Source organism: Bombus vosnesenskii, unplaced genomic scaffold, assembly GCF_011952255.1.
Source record: "Bombus vosnesenskii isolate JDL3184/JDL3185 unplaced genomic scaffold, Bvos_JDL3184-5_v1.1 scf7180000013334, whole genome shotgun sequence".
Lineage (NCBI taxonomy): Eukaryota > Metazoa > Arthropoda > Insecta > Hymenoptera > Apidae > Bombus > Bombus vosnesenskii.
The window spans coordinates 859,846-877,302 of NW_022882972.1; the positions used below are offsets into that span (position 1 = coordinate 859,846).

At 31.6% G+C, this 17,457-nt stretch overlaps 3 protein-coding genes and 1 long non-coding RNA gene across 4 annotated transcripts; 3 read left to right on the forward strand and 1 right to left on the reverse strand.

Annotated features, from left to right (window-relative positions):
* The first annotated feature begins 1,296 nt into the window (after positions 1 to 1,296).
* Positions 1,297 to 2,928, forward strand: LOC117235870 (iron-sulfur cluster assembly scaffold protein IscU). Its single transcript, XM_033498311.1, is given in 5 exon segments — positions 1,297 to 1,498; positions 2,042 to 2,198; positions 2,201 to 2,265; positions 2,334 to 2,412; positions 2,649 to 2,928. Coding segments are annotated over 5 exon segments (579 nt in total). The 5' UTR covers positions 1,297 to 1,327; the 3' UTR covers positions 2,756 to 2,928.
* A 5,096-nt stretch (positions 2,929 to 8,024) lies between these two features.
* LOC117235866 (monocarboxylate transporter 13) lies at positions 8,025 to 15,992 on the forward strand. Its single transcript, XM_033498306.1, has 5 exons — positions 8,025 to 8,316; positions 8,854 to 9,066; positions 9,151 to 9,277; positions 9,374 to 9,553; positions 13,395 to 15,992. Exons 1-5 carry the CDS (start codon positions 8,172 to 8,174, stop codon positions 14,602 to 14,604), a joined length of 1,875 nt encoding a protein of 624 aa, XP_033354197.1. The 5' UTR covers positions 8,025 to 8,171; the 3' UTR covers positions 14,605 to 15,992.
* Positions 9,560 to 12,288, forward strand: LOC117235872. The gene is made up of 5 exons (XR_004493741.1): positions 9,560 to 10,418; positions 10,579 to 11,425; positions 11,538 to 11,694; positions 11,820 to 11,985; positions 12,147 to 12,288. It is a non-coding gene; the product is annotated as an uncharacterized LOC117235872 (long non-coding RNA).
* Positions 15,914 to 17,369, reverse strand: LOC117235868 (NADH-ubiquinone oxidoreductase subunit 9). Its single transcript, XM_033498308.1, has 5 exons — positions 17,154 to 17,369; positions 17,014 to 17,079; positions 16,619 to 16,863; positions 16,294 to 16,539; positions 15,914 to 16,205 (listed from the first exon to the last, which is right to left on the reverse strand). The coding sequence occupies exons 1-5, from the start codon at positions 17,215 to 17,217 to the stop codon at positions 16,041 to 16,043; spliced, it is 786 nt and encodes a 261-aa protein (XP_033354199.1). The 5' UTR covers positions 17,218 to 17,369; the 3' UTR covers positions 15,914 to 16,040.
* Between the last annotated feature and the right edge of the window lie 88 nt (positions 17,370 to 17,457).

Below are 17,457 nucleotides of genomic sequence, written 5' to 3' on the forward strand. Positions count from 1 at the left end.
CAAATCGTGTAGAACAAATATTTTTGGTGCGAGAAAATCGCAATCGGGGATATTTACTGGACTGGCTTCGATGAAGAGTTCTAGTTTTCCATGGATCAGGAATTCCTTGTATAAAAGGTAAACGTGTATCGTTCCATAGCCTGTCAGTGATGAAATATCTGGTACAGAAAGGTATTAAATTTTTCTGTAATATGTACGCCTCCGTACAAAATCCCTTACAAAATCCCTTAGCAATTAAATACTCTTTCCAAGTATCAGGAATACCTCGACGCACATTGGAATAATTTTCTTGTCGTTGATAAGACGAAAACGTGATAAATGGTTGTGTGCTCATCAATCTTGGAGAAGAAAATGGTCCTCGTACTATTTCATGGACATCGATATACTTTTTTTTTTTTAATCGTTTTGGTGATGTCCATTTTTGGGTCCATCCAGTGTAGACGTTAATACTGCAATCTGGATGCATCAAAACGATTCAATTCTTCCATAGGATCATTTGAAAACAATTGTGAATGCGTTACGATACGATAGTTTTATTATTTTATGCTATAAAGGCAATTATGTTATCATTTTTTGTAAATATTCTATCCTTTCAACTTATTTAAAATATATACGACATACTTAAAGTATTAATATTATTTAGATTTTGTTATTTCTTATTTGATATGTCATTCTTGAAATTGTAAGTTAGATATTGAAATATATATGTAGATATCGGATTTAATATTAACTTCACATGTAAATAAATCGCAGCAATTCTTATAATACTTAAAATTGGCAAATTAATTGGCGATTAAAAATATTATCATATACAAAAACATAGGAGAAAGGCATGATAGATCATATTTTTGGTTTTTTGTATGACAACGACTTTAAAATCCAATATCTTATAAACCAATCACATGCTTGTTGAATTTCTTTAAAAAATATTTACATTAAAAATATTGATTTCTTAAAAGTATTGATTATCATATTCTAAATATTAGAGATATACCATTAATTGTTTTCGGAAAAGCTCGTAGATTTGTCTTTTGATGCTAAAAGGTTTATATATATCTTTGAGCTGAATCGATTGATCCTCTTCTTAAGTATGTTATATTAAAGTATATCTCCTTAACCATGAAATAACATCAAAAGCAGAAAATCAACAACATTTTCTGTGATCTTCATAGATATAATCAGCTATGACGGAAATTATTATTTTTAAAGTATGAGACTAATTAAATGAATATGATTTGCTGGTACAACGAAATAGTAATAGGGAACCCTTTCTTGTTCTTATATATTTCCAGGCTGAAGCAGAGTTACCAACACTTCAGGCATACTCATGCGCGGCTTGAAATCGATTGTTTCAATAAAGAGTTGCGTAAAGTGTGAGCACAACAATGAGTTTCTTCTGTTAAACACGATGTCTCTACTACGATCGTTGCCTTCGGGGCTCAATAAAGCCTCGAAATTAACATTTCGAAGCGTTCCATCTGTATCTTATCATCCAAATGTGGGTATTTATTGGTTTAACTTGCGGTATTGATCTTGGACAGTTTTGACAGACGTATTGCATTACATTTTGCAATCAATATTGTATCTATTATTAAGACATATAGACAGAAAGTTTGACCTTCATGTATAACATTGATGCAGTTATATCTTAAAAATACATTTTTACAAACCTAACAATTTACATATTATATCGATTTTATAGTATTCTACAGCATTTAGGTTATCTTCATACTTTATTGGCAAAATGACAATCATCTCTTCCAAAATTAATTAATATATTCGTTTGTTAATATAATAAGTATAATTAATAATTTACCAATTATTTTACAACATAAGAAACAAATGAAACATTAATTACGATAAAGCTTTATATCATATTAGCATCATATATATATAATACATGTATATAGTAAACTATATACAACTAGTAAACTATATACATGTATTATATAACATATTTATATTAATTTTTATTTATTGTATACATATTATAATCATATTATAATCATATTTTATATTTTATATTTTGATTATGTTGCAGGTGATAGATCATTATGAAAATCCAAGAAACGTAGGTTCTTTGGATAAAAATGACCCCAAGGTTGGTACAGGTGTTGTGGGAGCACCAGCCTGCGGGAGATGTAATGAAACTTCAGATTAAGGTTGTGAACAAGGAAAGATCATTGATGCTAAGTTTAAAACTTTGGCTGTGGTTCTGCTATTGCTTCCAGTTCCTTAGCTACAGAATGGGTCAAAGGAAAAACTGTAAGTATTATTGTGTTTCCAAAAACTATTCGTTTAAAACAAAGGTAATTAATTGATTTCTATCATAGGTCGATGAAGCACTGGCCCTCAAAAATACTGACATTGCTAAAGAATTATGCTTACCACCCGTCAAGCTCCATTGTTCAAGTAAGTGGTATTTATTAATAAATTTAATATTTAAATATTAGAGTACGAGTAGAAAAATTGTGAAGACTGTCGTAAAGAAATAAATATCCAATAGTTTTGTAAAGTAAGACAAACTTAAAGTATCCATTTAGATGGAAGATTTAACAACTAGTTATCTCTACTCTGGAAGTATTCAGTATAATTAATATTGAGAAAAATAATTACATTATTTAACATTATTCTTTTATATATTGTAGTGCTTGCAGAAGATGCAATTAAGGCTGCTTTGTCAGATTACAGTATAAAACAAAAGCAAAAATTGAAAATCAATGAGAATAGTGATAAGACAAGTGAAGCACTATAATGTGGACTATATCCAGATGTAGTATTCAGTATGTTCAGCTTTGCTCTGTTCTACTAATTGTGACATTTACATAAATTAAAATGTTATAAATTAAAATCATATGTAGAAGCACTTATAGATGTATGCTATCTTTTCTTCTTTCAGAAAAGAAAATAAATATATTTAATTAAAAAATTTTTATTAGAACATTTATTTATATATCAATACTATCATCAATTTATCATTACCTCTGATTTCGTTAAATAATTTCATGAAGTACCAATTACAAGTTTCGTATTATTACTTTGAAATGATCTTCCATTATTCTTACTCTTCAATTGTAGAAGTTAAGAAATGATACATCCAATGGGAAACTTTCTTACAATGCTGTTGCTGTTTATTAGAACAATATGCGAACAAATAAAGCAGCATGTCGTTGTGATAAACATTTTTGTTGACACGAATGCACGTCGTTAATGAAGTATTTCAGTGGCAATTTAAGCTGTTGACAGAAACATGCCTATTTGTACTTGTTTTTACAAGAACCCATTATGCCATCAGCGATGTAATAACGTAATCAAGCGAACAGGAGAAGGAGAGAGAACAAGGGACAGATACATTTTATCGATAAATATTATTTCTTCAATGATCACAATATAGCCCATTGTAACAGCTTCAATCTTAGATTCAACTTCTGCTGTGGATATTTGATAGAATAAAAATACGCACTTGATGATAAAAAAGTCCTGATACAAAAGCTATATTTCACGGCATATCATTCAAGTAGAATCATATCTTTCTAGTGCATAAACTCATTTATTAAAATTTCCAGTATCTCGTGATTCATACTGATTGTTGTATGTATCCTCTAATATTCTTATACACTATACTATAGAAATATGTATGTATTTCCGCTCGTAAATATTGTACGTGATCAGTGCAGAATGAGAAGTATTGTTGCACGAAGGCATTTTAATTTCCTCATAGTCGCGATACACAATCAAATATTTACTCACATTCTTATATCTTTGTTCACATAGTGGAATTATATAGACTCACGGGCGAGCAATTTCCAAGAATAAGAGTTCGATTCGAAACGATTAAAATGAATTTGAGAAATTAAGTCTCGGATCGGTGACTTGTATGCATCCCTCTTATAATAACTGCCATCACAACACCAATTGATGCTTAATAAGAACGAATATAGACTGAGTCATGTGTAGTTACTGCTGCCAATTGTGCGTTTCAAGTTAATTCACGAAGGAGAACAATTAGCTCGTTAATTCGTAATTTACATTGTCTATGGCTTTTCTTTCATAGCTGCATACGATCCTAACATCTTGAGATCGAGATATTATCTTCCTATTTTATTCGATAATAGTTAGATGCGTGCCTAATATGTGTTTCCCCGCTATTTTTCGAACCGATAAATCAAACTACCTCATTGAGAAAGATCGATAACAAAGATCGCTTATGAATACTTATTTAGACGTACTACAAAATGCGTAATTATATAATATAATTATATAATGAGAAGCATCGTGTATGTATTTTCGAATATTGGAAATTGTTCGAACGGGCTTATCAGAATTTTGTAGATTTAATACAAATCTGTTATGCGTATGATGAATATATGTACCAACATATATTGTCAGATATACGCTCTATATAATGTGTGATAAAAATGAAGTGCCTGGCTTTATGTACTTGAAAAAAGTAGAGCATTCAGTTTGATTAAAAAAAAGAGTACACGTAAGTGAGATAATTTATTCAAAATAATTATTCTTATAAAATAATAATTAATTTAATTATATATATATATATACCTTATATATAAACTATATACATGTATCATTTTTAAAAAACCGGAATAGATTAATTAATAGCAAACAGATAACATATTATCAGTATACTAGCATGTTTCACATAAATCATGAATGTATAAATTTAAGATTAACATAAAATTTTTCGGTATTTTTCTGCTTGTAATATCTTCGTTTGCCATAGCATAATAGATGCTCAACGAGGAAATTAAGTTGGTCTCGCTATCACAAATATTTCGTTCTAATTCTTTGAATAGTCATCATCAAATGTACGCACAATGGTTTCTCTGACAAACACACGATGCCAGCAGTTTGTGATATGACTGAAACGATAGAATATTGTTTTTCTACGTAACTAAGTAATGTCACTATGTGAAAACTGTTTACGTAGACTTGCTGAAAGTATTATTTATTCCATGCATTTTTAAATGTTATAGATAAACTATAATTTAGATTATTTAAGTTTACCTGCAATTATATATGTAATATTCGCAGATTTATTAGTAATCAATTTTATTTTTAAAATTCAAATATTATCGCTAACATGATAAAAAATACATTTATCGATACTAGAACTACCAAAGTGGTTAAAATAATAAATTCCTAATTTTTCATAGAAATTTTGCGGTCTTACTACAGTGAATTTTGCAAGATTTTCTGTAATTATTTGTAAAATATATGAACGAACAGTTACTTTTATTCCGTATTTCTTTCATTTTAATTTTTTTGGTAAAAATTATTTATATATTATAATCTTATATACAAAAATTATATACTGTACCATATATTATATATTATAATTATTATATAATATATATTATTCTTTATATACATGCTTACTATAATATATAGTGTAGTATATATAGTGAAGTATAATATATACTTCATAGAATAATCGGTAATTCCAGTGTTAATGCCACATTACAAATTGCAAGGTATCCATTGTGTGAGGCGGAAAATCCCATGGAGTAGTTCATTGCAAACGCACAGAAGGGATCATCGAGTAATGGTTTTTGAAGAGGTGGGTAAACTCAACGATGAGTCGCTTCAAAATTTACCTTCTCTGTGATAAGCTGAAAGCCGAGGTCGTAAACAGTTTTTCATTCGGTATTCAGTATCGGGCACGAGGCTTATCGATGCTCGTGAAGCTTGTTTTTCCTACCTCGATTTCTCTATTCTCAAAGTGGGACGCGGCCGCGGGCGAGGAACATTAAATTCATGCTGCGTTCGCATCACAGAGGACAAAAATCCTACATTTGGTTCCTGTGACTCATAGAGTGAGTTCCTTCGCTATTGTGTATACCATGCTAAATTTTCCATTCCTTTATTCCTTAGTATACACGTCCTCTTTCTTACTGTACAGACCTGACCTGCAGAAGGTATAACAGAGCAAGATAACTCCATAAGAGAAAGGAGACGACAGAAAGAAAAGATGTAATACCTAACTGCCTTGCTAACTGATCATTGGTTGGGACTGAATCTGGCCAGTTAATATGATCTATATGTATATGATGAATTAAAAATGATTATGGTGTAAATTAAGGTTTGGAAAATTTAAATTCAGTCGCGTCTTTTAAGTTTTTAATATGTCATATTTTATTATGAAACTGAAAAATATTTATTAAAATAAAAGCTTTTACAATTATAAGATGTCATGTATTGGTTTTACGGGAACAGTTGTGTGTATGTTGCACATATTTTGAGCCACGTTTCGTAGATGCTGCCAAAACCTGGGTCAATACAAAATACAACATATATACCATTATATAATTTTTGGCAGTAGTTTCATTAACAAACGTTCTGTTAATAAAAAGTTAATTCTCTGCCATAATAACGACATTTTTTATAATCAGATTTTAAGATGATAAAGACACAACACTGTTTTACGAGAACTAACAGTGATTTATAATCACATCACTATGATTCTCGGCCCTCAATATCAGGGATGAGTACAGAAATAGTACAATAAATATCCATTATCTAATTTAAGATACCAAGTTTTTAAATATATAATATATTTTGTTATATATATATATATATATATATATAAACAGTTGAATATTAGTAAGCAAAGCAAGCCTAAGGTAAGCGAACTGAAGGAAATACCAAAAGTGTTCATACTAACTGACCACTTCGAACCCCACTTTTTCTTGGAATCGATTTTGTGGAGGTGAATATTATTTCTGGTGCTATGTACAATGACTTCAAAAGTATTTGCACATCACTATATGTACTGTAGCATTTACATACTATTGTAATTAACCAGGTATCGTTACTAAATATTTACATTTATGCTACATTTACATACTAATGAACTATGTTCAAGTATATTAAATTTTATCATTTAGTAATACTTTTATATAACTACAAAGATTTGATACTATGAAAATGAAATGTAGAACACTGATAAAACTACTTTGTTGGAAAATAAGGATATGTGCAAATACTTTTTGTAGCCACTGTATATAAGATAAAGAAATGTTATCCGTATCTTATTCATATTCAATCGAAAGAGGAAATAGATATATACTGGGTATTTCATAAAAATATATTTCCCTCGGTAGTTGGCCAGATAAGATCCCCATTCATGGCCATTTAACCAAGAACTAGCGTAATCTTCCATTCTTTATGGAAATATGTATTTACAAGAAATAGTGGGGATAGCGATGACCAGTTAGCAAAGCAGAATTCCGGCCAGTTATCAAGGCTACTCCTATACATGTTTGTTTTAAAGAGAGTGAGAGAGAAATACCGGTAGGCAAGACTGAAACAGGAGAATGTGGATATGGTGGGAGACAAGATGAAGTAGTGGTAAACGGCCCTGCGTGATACACAGCTGATCAGTCGTTCCGCGACGGACAAGTTGTTTTGATATCTCTATACGTGACTCGATAGTGCAAATCGAAGCGTTTTCTGCATGGAATGACAGTGAATCGTGCGTAAGAATATTCCGTATACATGCCATTGTTTATGTGCTCTATGCAATTTGAAGGAGTAACGAAAGCAGAAGGCACGGGCGGTGGTGTAACCCCAGTGAAATTATACAGAATATCATATTGCGGGTTACTGTTGGTGGCGTCGTCGAGTCAATTGGATCGCAGATACTTCCCGTTTCAACAATTTCGAAGGAAATCGTTTATGCGAACATCGGGGTCTATGACCGGTTCACGAGGCTCGCCTTATCAGAGAAACAGAAAAAGCTACGGTCTAACCGTGACCTCCAGCATTAGATTGAAATTGATGAAGTCCGAAGCGATCGAAGAGGAGGACACGACTGCTGATCCTGCAGTTTGTGAACATTGATGCTGGTCACTCATAGGCCACGATATTATCTATTCGGTGTAATTCGGTGCATTATCGTTTCTCTTTATATTCCTCTCTCGCTTATTTCTTTCTATTTTTTCTGTTAATTCCCGTGATATTTTTAAGGCTTAATCAAGTTGAGTTATTAGCGCGTTTGAGTGCCGACGGGTGACGTTAGATTTTCTTTATTCGCAACGAAACAACGGATTCTCGTTTCGCTTTTCCTTTGTATAATTACATTCAGATATACATATATATTGTACATGTGTATACGCGCGCGCGCGCTAGTGTGAACGGAAAAGAAAAGGTTGATGACAATGCAACGAGTCCAAGATCAAGACAATGGTATCAACATCAAATTCGGTGCAAGCAAAAATAAGAAAGGAAACTATAGACTTGTATCGCAGCACTCTGAGAACGAGAAAAAAAGCAACTTCAATGGGACCAATAAACAAGGTAGGTCATTTACATTGAGAATCTACATTTTTATTTCTTTTTTCTTTTTTTTCTGAAGGGATCAATGTTCGCCCACTAATTATATGTAAATATATTAATTTACGAGTAAAAAGATAGGAAACGCAATAAAGATTCATTGTGATCTTTTTAAAAATCGTTTTTTGCTTCTTTTTAGCAATGACTAAAAATATGATGTGCACTGAAAATTTTAAATTTTCTTAACGAGTTCTAATAATGAATACAAATATACAATTATTGATGTTTTACGCTCTTTTTTTCATATTTTGTTTAGTGTTACTATCTCTCCAGATAGTCATGGAAAATTTTCTAACACGAAATTATTTCAAATATGTTATAGTTAAAAACATAGTATTTTAATTCTATATAAAAGATAAGAACTTTTTAAATTTTTAAAAGAAATCTGTTTTTCATATATATAAAATATGCTAAAACAATAAGTATGAATTGAGTAAACTAATAGAATCTAGGCGTATATACTTATAAATAATAATAATATTCATAATTCTTTTTATTTAGTTAAAAATGTAACAACTGAAGAGGACCTAGTCCCACCAGATGGAGGATGGGGATGGCTTGTACTTTTAGCATCCGTTATGGTCAATCTACTTATTCCAGGAACAGTGAAATCCTTTGGTGTTTTATTTGTTGAATTTCTTGAAGTTTTTGATGCATCACCTTCTGCAGCTGCTTGGATACCAGCTTTATGCTATTTTTTGTATAGTTCACTTGGTAAGCTTAATTAAAATTAAGTGAAACTATTACCTAGTGGCAAACATTTGGAATTGAGAATAAGAAAATTAATTTTTGTTGTAGGACCCCTTTCCAGTGTACTATCAGTTAAATACTCCTATAGAACAGTGACTTTACTGGGAGGAACATTTGCTGCTGCAGGAATGATGCTAAGTTATTTTGCCAACTCTGTGGCCTTCTTGTGTGTCAGGTAATTATTAATATATTATTATTGTTATTAAATTAAAAGCATACTATTACATTTTTTATGTAAATATGTAATCTTATTGTTTGTTCAATCTTTTAGTTATGGTGTTCTGGTAGGAACTGGAGCAGGGTTATCTTTTCCCCCAACTGTGTATATAGTAACTTCATACTTTGTACGGTTACGTGGACTTGCAAATGGGCTCTGCATATCTGGTAGTGCATTAGGTTCAATATTTCTTCCACCCATCCTAGGAATTCTTCTACGAGAGTATGGTTACAGGTACGTTTTTTCGTTATGTATCTAAAACAACAACAGGTATGGCTTTATTATCTCTATGAAAGATTGTTTTATGATTGCTAAAAAACCACAAACCAAGGGTTCACTATAAATGATTAAAATTAAAAATTGAATTTTTCTTTTATTTCTATAAAAAGTTTATTTAACAGCATTTTATCTGCAGAACAGTAATTAATATAATTTATTAATGATGTTTTAAAATTAATTAATTAAACGATGTAATTAATTAAAATATGCTTTAACACGTTCGTTTTATTTTTGACAAAATTGAATGTATCTGTGATTTGTGAGCTTGATTTGTCCAACTTTTATATAATTTGTGATACAATTAGTGTCACGAAAAAAAAAGAAAGAAAAAAGAAAAAGATACAAGACGTTTGTGTATAATCACGTGCATCTTGTTCTCATGAAGATCCGTAAATAAAGTGTTATTGTCTTAGAAAGTTTATATATATTTTGTGAAGATTATTTTCGGTGAGTATTTATACATCATTATTACAACTAATTAAATGTGACGATGATCAATCATGCATGTGTGTAGTTCTTTTTTACAAGATACTTGGATCAACCACGCGCGTGCATTTATGTACACAATTTTATTGTATATCTCTGCGAAATTTACAACATTCTATAGCTGTTTTATAGCCTCCTTATCAAATGTGTTGTCATTAAAGATAACGAACATTAACCATTCGATATACACACGGTAACGTTGGCTGTCAAAAAGACGATAGGCTCGCGACTAGTTGACGTTATTCTAATTTCAAAAACACGCAGAAATATTCTATGTACTAAACCCGAATTCTGCATGTGGAAAATGCCACATAATTCATCTGATATGGTTTAGGTAAGAATCATATATATTTCGTATATACATATATATACGTTTTTGTTCTATGCCACGTATTTTAATGATCTAAATTCCTATCACGCTTTTTTATCTTTTACCATTTCTACCAAACCAAATTGCCAGGCGTAATATATTTTAACGCTTGATTTTAAATTAGACTCAACTGCACCGAGACTACAATAAAAAAGGACGAAATAAGATCTGGGCCAGTATCGTGCAACCTATTGTGATGACTTTCTTCCACGATGATAAAGACGAGTTCCTTCATTGGGCGGTTATTTAAAGATCTGGATGCAATCCTTGTGTGTCGTGAAATTGCCATTCGCTTTAGATACTTAACTGCCGATGCAAACGAAACAGTCTGTATCGTAATCAAGTATTAGAATTAAAGTACCATCAGTTTAGCATAAAGTGTAATTCTTTGTCTTCGGAATACATGTGCACATAAAGAAGATAATATGCCTCTTTCTTTGTCTTCTTTAATTATGAATGATACGCTTCGTTTAAGAACAAAATAACAAAACAGAAGGAAAAAGGTAGAGCATATGCCATTATCGAATAGTCAAAAGTAAAAAATTATAATTACACGTGCGTGCGTTTCGTTGTGTGTGCATATGTAATAATCATGTCCATGCGAGAACTGTGGAAACGTACGGTTTGACGTTGAAAGTACTTGCACATTTTAAGTGTGCACATTATAAATGGAGAACGCGTGATGCTCACGTGTTTCGAGTTAATATGTGTCGTAATAGCAAAAATAGAATTAAGATAAGTTCAATTTTTATGCATTTCGCATTGTTTAACCGCGGCTGTGTAATAGGAGTAATCAAAAAATTAATTTTGTTCCTTGTACTTTTGTATCTTCTTTTTTTCTGGTTACGTATTATATTTGTTTTAGAACCAAATACGTATACTGAAGTTCTTATTCTCTTCGTTTGGTTTTATGAATATACAATAATGTACATATGTATGTCGATAATATGTTGTCGATCGAACGTGAACATGTGAGTAGACTGTTTTTTTTCTCGATTTACGTGTATTAATCCTGCTACGATCTTCGAATATTTATATCTCGATCTCTCGTTTCTAGAAACAAAAAGATTTTTGATATTTTAGGAAAAATTTGGTGGAATTAAAATGAAGATAACGTTAATAAAAATTTTAACAACGATTCTCTCACAATTTTCTTAAATTTGAAAAATTTTTAAGAATAAAGGAAACGATTGGGTTGAAAATGACCGAAAGACGTAGCAGAGTTAAATACAAAGTCGAAGTACGTATAAATTAATTAATAAATTGCGCCATACCAAATGTAAGTCAGTTTCAATATTCATTTCAAGATTGTTTTTTTTTTTTTTTTTAATTCCAATATTTCTCTTTTTTTTCACTTTCTCATAGTTTTACTTTGCAGCGACACGAAACAGCACGCGGTGTGTCTAAAACTCACGTTTTACGTCGGAAGAACTTTAATCGTGTTGATTTAACACGCGTGTATCGAAACGAATATTTTAATCTGTGCCGAATGCTAATGTGGAATATCGTTATACGTAACGAGTCTCAAAACGTAAACACAATTTTTATATTCTGTATTCGTACTATGATATATGCTATATACAATATATGTATATATATATACGATATGTATATATATTACTACACCGATAGATGTAAGCTAGAACGTTTCCATTCGTCTAAACGTCCCTTTTATTTTTTCTTTTGTTGCAGAAGAATGTGTCCATGGGAGAAGACAGGAACAAATTGCGATTTCGAAGAAGATGAACTTCTCTCGTACCGCAGAATGTATTGTACGCGATCTGAAACGCACGCTAAAAATATAATTTCCATCTCAATCTATTTTAAAAACGGGAAAGGAGTAACACTCTTTCTTTCTTAGTATTTCTTCTTCTCTCGAAAACATTAAGTATTAGTTATAGAAGTCTGTTGATATTCAAAGAAATATTGCTAAGCTCTTTGTTCGTTTATTTTTGTTTCATACTCGTTGAATTCATTTTAATTCTATATTTATTTTATTGAAATATTTAAATATTAAATATTATTTTGTTCATTTATTCTTAGTTCATAAATAAAACAGTTTCAGATTGACGTACAAATTATCTATCATAGTCTGTTCTAACTGGAAACGGTGCAGACTATGAAACATCTGTATAATACTTAATGAATTTTTTATTAAGGTTATTTAAAAAAAGAGCTGTGATTAGTATAAGTCTTATGTATTTTGGAATATATAAGGCTTTGTTTGTAACACTTGATGGTAATTCACGAGATATATACGTATAAACCAGTATTGAAAAGATTATGTTAATGTAAAAGTTAGGAATATGTTATACTATATCTGTTGGTTACCAAAGATTATGATAAGTGAATCATTTAAGAGTATTAACAAACTGTACCTGATATTAATCTTTTGTATTCTCTTTTTACAATTTATATAGTATAAAAAGATATTTTATACATATAAAGTAATTATATATATAATAAAATAAAATAATTAGCAAGTACACAAGAAATACAATAATAAAGCGTTTTTACGCTTCTATTTATGATCTTTTAAATTATTTTCATTTCATTGCGTCATGAATCACTATATAGAGAAATATTTTTTTATTCTTTCTAAAAAAATTGATCATTAAATATTTTCAAATGTTTCCTATTCCATTCCATGCTTGCACAATCATTGTATTTCAGTGATTGATTAACAGCATAACTTAATTGAAATGTTCATATTTATATCACGGAAAAAATTTTAAACAGTTAATTAGCTAAAACTAAGTACCGATATTAAAGGAAAAGCGTATTTGTTAAAAATCAGTATTTATGTAATTGGTTTAACGAAGTGACGATTTTTTTCCTCTCAACAGCCGTGGAATATCCCGATGACGATATTGTAAGCTATAGCTAACCTTATCGTTGGGCCGAACAAAAAGCGCTAAAGCTCATTTTACTTTTTTACAGAGGTGCAGTATTAATAATGGGTGCTGTTACTTTGAATGTATGGGCGAGTGCTCTTTTGTACGAACCGGTGGAAAGGCACATGGTACCAGCATCGTCGTCGAGCAAATCGAACGACGTCGACTTGGAGGCCGCCTCGGTCACAGTAGCTAGTCCCGAAGATGAGAAGCAATCGAATCATGTTGTTTCTTCTTCGAACGAAAACGAAAAAGCCGCGCCAATGGTACCAAAGAGTGCGTCCAGTGTCGCTTTAGAGTATTACAAGAATACGCCAGTTCAAGGTCGAACGAGAAAAATTAGCATGCCCACGGGACGGGAGATAACAGGCCAGATGCACAGCACTCCGGCGTTGCACGCTGTTCCGGAACGGGGCGGAGATTCTGCCAGGCTATCGAAACGTCAGAAATCGCCTTTACAGTCACCGAGCATGTCATCTTTTAATTATATCAGCACGCCGTATCATGGAAGCACGCTTTCCGCTATACATCCGGAAAGGGCGTCTACGTTGACCTTGAACGCGATATCGAGCACCTTCACGAGGAGGGGTACCGAAGAAACGAACAAGAACGAAGTAAAAGAGAAGAGGAACAAATTCTTTGACTTAAGTTTATTGAAGGATCCTATCTATCTGGTAATCTTGGTTTCCAATTCAACGAACGCTGTCAGTTATACGAATTTCGTCATCTTGTTACCAGCGTACGCTATATCGTTGGGTTTCGACAAAAATATGTCTTCCCTTCTTCTTTCGACCGTCTCTATATTAGACCTGATAGGACGTATCGGAGGCTCAGCGCTATCCGATGTCTCGATCATGCCAAAGCATTGGTATTTCGTTGGCGGTTTGTTCATTTCTGGAATTTCGTTGGCTCTTCTCCCCATAGCCACAAGCTACACCATCCTGTCGGTTTATTGCGGTGTTTTCGGATTAGCTTCCGGTATTTACGTTGGTATCACCGCGGTTATAATGGCCGATATGTTAGGGACCGAGAAGTTAACTTCCTCCTATGGTATCTCGTTGTTCGTAAATGGAATCATACAGTTGGTTGGCCCTCCAATTTGCGGCGTTGTATTTGAACAAATCGGCAGTTACGGGCCGATCTTCAGCATCTTAGGAATTATTCTAGTGGTAGGCGCGTCGTTGTGGGGTTTTGTTCCATTTATTAGGAAACGACAAAAAGTCGCAGAGAAAGCGAGTCCAATTGAAAAACTATAGTTTATGCACTAACTGGCATATTTCATGATGGACAAGAGCTTAATTATATGGTCATTGTAGAATTTCATCTAACATGTATCGATTACATACAATATATACATATAAACACACACACTCACACACGCGCGCACACACACGATAACGAGAGACATGTTTACGAAATACTGTGATGTTAGAATGAATGTTATGTATGTAAGTACATATATACTACTGGCACTGTGATGACGTTATATATATACATCCACGCGTACATTTTCAAGTGGATTGATAAGGAAACAATTTTCAAAAGATATATTTTTAAAAAAGACAAAGGTTCTCCTTTCTCGTAAATTGGAAGTGTCTTGCCTTACATTTGAAAAGAAAACTTATTTCGCGAAAGTAAGTTCTTATTAGTACTAAAGTAAAATATATGAATATATTTAAGTACTTAGTTTAGAAAACGTTCTAATTGCTGGTGCTAACGTAATAAGTAAAACAAAAAAAATGAAAGATGCAATAATATAATTTAACCCTTTCGCTTCGGCAGTCCAGTCCATAAATACGCACAGTGTGCGTGGTTGCTGTATATACGTTTGCCTAACTCTTAAATAACAATAGTTCTTGTAAGAACCGTATATGAAATATCGTTTCACTGTCAATGGATTTAATAAATTTTTAAGATGAAACAGTATACGATCGTTTGGATGTTCGAAATATATTGCGTGAAATGTTTTGATGTTGTTGCAACAATGAGTAACTTTAAGAAGTGATTAATCCAATATGTCAATAAAATCAACAGAAAATGTTCTGCCGATAACGAAAAAATATATTATTGACTACAGATAGCAGTTGTATATGCATCATTTGGATGTCGGATATATGGGGTGCCGGACTCAGGAGTCGTCGCCTATATGCGGTACTCGTACCCACAGGTCATCTCGCGGATGCCGCCTATAAGCGGCACTTGAAGCGAAAGGGTTAATGCATATAAAATAATCTTAGTGTATGTATAATTGTATAAAGCAAAGGTTGAGTACTTGTACACTTCTCTTAAGGAAAGAATATACAGTAATTCCTATTGTTATATACACGTAAATATTGAATATAGGATCAGTCAATTTCGTTCTTGATTCAATTTGTTTACAACTCACCGAAAAATATGCCTTAAAATTAGGATATAAGCACTTTGTAATTAACGAATTACGTTTATATTATACAATATGTAAAATATAAAACGATACAAAATGCGCATATTTCACTTGAAGTTATCTTACACGGAAAATACATAAATTGTTCATGCTACTAGGGTCAATAAACAAATTACTAAAAATTTTCGTTGTCATACTTTGTATCTATTTTATTGAAAAGAATGCACGGTAGTATTAAATAAATATTAATATAAAGACTAACACATGTTTCTTTCAATACATGTTTATAACATACAATAAAAATGTAATTTACTTTTTATCTCTAGATGAATCTTCTTCCTTACTTTTTTCAGGTTCAGCAGGACGAAAATTAGGGAATTGTTCCCATGGAGTGGATAATTCAAATTTGCGAAATTCTTGCGTTAATTCTAGCGGTTCGCATACTACTCTCTTGTATTCATCATCATAGCGTACCTATGTTTAAAAATATAATTTTTACATCATATATTACCAATTGAAGCCAAAGCATTTGTGAAGCATTAGAATTATATTATAAAATTACCTCAACAAAACCGCTTAAAGGAAAATCTTTTCTTAATGGATGTCCTTCAAAACCATAATCTGTGAGAATTCTACGAAGATCTGAATTACCCAAAAATAGTATACCATACATGTCCCACACTTCTCGTTCGTACCAGTTAGCAGCATTATAAACACTTTCTGCTGACTGTATAGGTGTCAATTCATCTGTGTATGTTTTTACCCTAATACGTGAATTAAAAGTAAGAGAAAGAAGATTGTAGACAACCTAATAATCAAAACATTACATAACTATATTTATTATATGAAGTATTATATGGAGTATTAATTTTCAAATACAAATTTACCTCAAATCTATATTTTCGAGAAGGAACATCTACTGCAGTTAGATCTGATAATGAAGTGAACTGAGTATTATGATGACATTTCAAAAAGTTTAGCGTTGGAATAATTCCTTGTGGACAAACTAATATTTCAAGTTCATCGCCAGCATTTATTTGAACCTTCTGCACATACTTTGGTAAGCATGCACTAATATATAAACCCATATCCTTTATGGCTTCTACATCTGTTCTGATTTTACGCATTGTTGCTGTTTAATAAAAGAAGATTGTGTAAATGTAATTTAGAGAAAGAAGTATTAAGATTAAGGAAAAGGTTATAAAATATATATGATAAAAATTCTTTACATTTAAAAACATTACATTATTAAATATATTATAAATAACAATTTTTTACGTACGTTGTAATTCTGTTTTTTCAGTTTCCGTGGTACTTGTTCTCATGAAGGGAAGAAATTTTGGATAACCTATCGATATAGTTTATAATTTATTACATGATATAAAACAGAAAATCAAAGAATTATCAATAAAATTTACTTACATTTTGGTGTTGTAATAGATAGATTTTGTGACAGCCTCCAACAGTTTTTTAACAACGATGACATTTTTCTAAAGGGCTTCGGATCTTTTCAAGAATACAGGCAGATCCACCTACACTTAGGCATATGTATGTAGATACGATATTCAGTATGCACTCTAGTTAACGATATCGATGTCTTTCGCGCTTTACATAGCACATTGAAATTTTTAAAGGTACTAGGATACTAAAAATATTTTTTTAATTCTACGTGATGAAAATAGCATATACAGTGAAAATATCAAATGTGATATAACTAGTAGAAACT